Source organism: Scomber scombrus, chromosome 13, assembly GCF_963691925.1.
Source record: "Scomber scombrus chromosome 13, fScoSco1.1, whole genome shotgun sequence".
NCBI lineage: Eukaryota > Metazoa > Chordata > Actinopteri > Scombriformes > Scombridae > Scomber > Scomber scombrus.
Window position 1 is genome coordinate 28,110,534 of NC_084982.1, and position 2,043 is coordinate 28,112,576.

At 46.0% G+C, this 2,043-nt stretch overlaps 1 protein-coding gene across 1 annotated transcript in view; it reads right to left on the reverse strand.

The window, feature by feature from the left end:
• Nucleotides 1-919: 919 nt before the first annotated feature.
• LOC133992655 (uncharacterized) overlaps nucleotides 920-2,043 on the reverse strand; it is a 2,348-nt gene continuing 1,224 nt past the window's right edge. Inside the window, exons 2-3 of the mRNA XM_062431341.1 lie at nucleotides 1,360-1,701; nucleotides 920-1,246 (exon numbers count right to left, since the gene is read on the reverse strand). Coding sequence (XP_062287325.1) covers nucleotides 920-1,246; nucleotides 1,360-1,701 — 669 coding nt within the window. The remainder of the gene's footprint in view (nucleotides 1,247-1,359; nucleotides 1,702-2,043) is intronic.

Below are 2,043 nucleotides of genomic sequence, written 5' to 3' on the forward strand. Positions count from 1 at the left end.
ATTCATAATCTCTTTTTAAGGCCAGATAACATTATTATCCACGTTGGCTTTGAGTTTATTCTCTCCAATGTTCCACATAGGCTTAGTCTGATTAGTTTTTGGAAAGCAGAGTTAGTGTGAGACTGGTCAGAGTGAGTCTGAGTAAGGTTTTTATCCCTCATGGGTCTGAGCTGCATGATCTACCTGGTTCTTCAGAAGTAGTGGAAACACAGGACCGGTCGAAAACCACAACATCTGTTTCAATTTATTTTATTTTTTAAGGCCTCAACTGTCCATATCTGTGTTGCCAAAGACTGATGTAACTAATTTACCTGTGTTTAAAACCTCAATAGTCTTATTAAAGTAGGAAAGCACAGGTGTAAATAATAAAAATGAATGATGATAATGGCTGAATTCCATTGAGTTGCTTCAGTATCAGGGTCCTATTGTTGTTGTGCATGCTGGCACCCATAAGTGTCACACTATTATGGGTGAAAGCTCCAGCTTTAACGTCATTAGTAACACACGGCATGTCAGAATGGTGTATATTATTGTCGGAAAAAATGATTGAAATACATATCAGTGAGCCACATGTTCCTTAATTACTATGAACGTAGTCGCTGCATGTTCACAGTCAATCCCACGCACGCTCTCCTGCTGGCAAAAATACTCACCAGCAACAGAAAATAATATAATATTAGAGAAGTTGGAAAAGTACTGAGAGAATAAGAAACATATGGAAAGAAATGCCACCTTTTATTGTGAATATACAGATGCTTTAACATGCAGGTTTCTCACTTTTGGCAGAGCTGAGTGACGATGGTAGAAGGGTCAGTGGTGGAGGGATGAAGGGACGGAGAGATGAGGGTTGAAGGGTAGGGGTGAAGGGATGAGAGCTGTTGGTTAAGGAGTTGTGGATGAAGCGATGGGGGTCGAAGGGTTAGGAATGAAGGGATGAGGGTTGAGGGTCGAAAGACTGGGGATGAAGGGATGATGGTCGATGGGTTTGGGATGAAGGGATGAGAGTTGAGGGTTTGGGGGTGAAGAGATGACAGTTGAGGGAGTTGGGAATGAAGGTTGAGGGGTTGGGGATGAAAGGATGAGGGTTGGGGATGAAGGGATGAGGGTTGAGGGTCGAAAGACGGGATAAAGGGATGATGGTCGATGGGTTGGGGATGAAGGGATGAGGGTTGAGGGTCGAAAGACTGGGGATGAAGGGATGAGGGTTGGGGATGAAGGGATGAGGGCTAAGGGTTGAAAGGTAGGGCTGAAGGGATGAAGGTTGAGGGGTTGGGGATGAAGGGATGAGGGTTGGGGATGAGGGTTGAAGGGTAGGGGTGAAGGGATGAGAGCTGTTGGTTAAGGAGTTGTGGATGAAGCGATGGGGATCGAAGGGTTAGGAATGAAGGGATGAGGGTTGAGGGTCGAAAGACTGGGGATGAAGGGATGATGGTCGATGGGTTTGGGATGAAGGGATGAGAGTTGAGGGTTTGGGGGTGAAGAGATGACAGTTGAGGGAGTTGGGAATGAAGGTTGAGGGGTTGGGGATGAAAGGATGAGGGTTGAGGGTCGAAAGACGGATAAAGGGATGATGGTCGATGGGTTGGGGATGAAAGGATGAGGGTTCGGGATGAAGGGATGAGGGTTGAGGGTCGAAAGACTGGGGATGAAGGGATGAGGGTTGGGGATGAAGGGATGAGGGCTAAGGGTTGAAAGGTAGGGCTGAAGGGATGAAGGTTGAGGGGTTGGGGATGAGGGTTGAAGGGTTGGGGGTGAAGGGATGAGGGTAAGTTGGATGGATGGAGGGATGCAGTACTGATGTCACGGTGGGTACAGAGAGGGAACCAGAGTGAGCCACATGTTCCTTAATTACTATGAACGTAGTCGCTGCATGTTCACAGTCAATCCCACGCACGCTCTCCTGCTGGCAAAAATACTCACCAGCAGCAGAAAATAATATAATATTAGAGAAGTTGGAAAGTACTGAGAGAATAAGAAAAATATGGAAAGAAATGCCACCTTTTATTGTGAATATACAGATGCTTTAACATGTAGGTTTCTCAC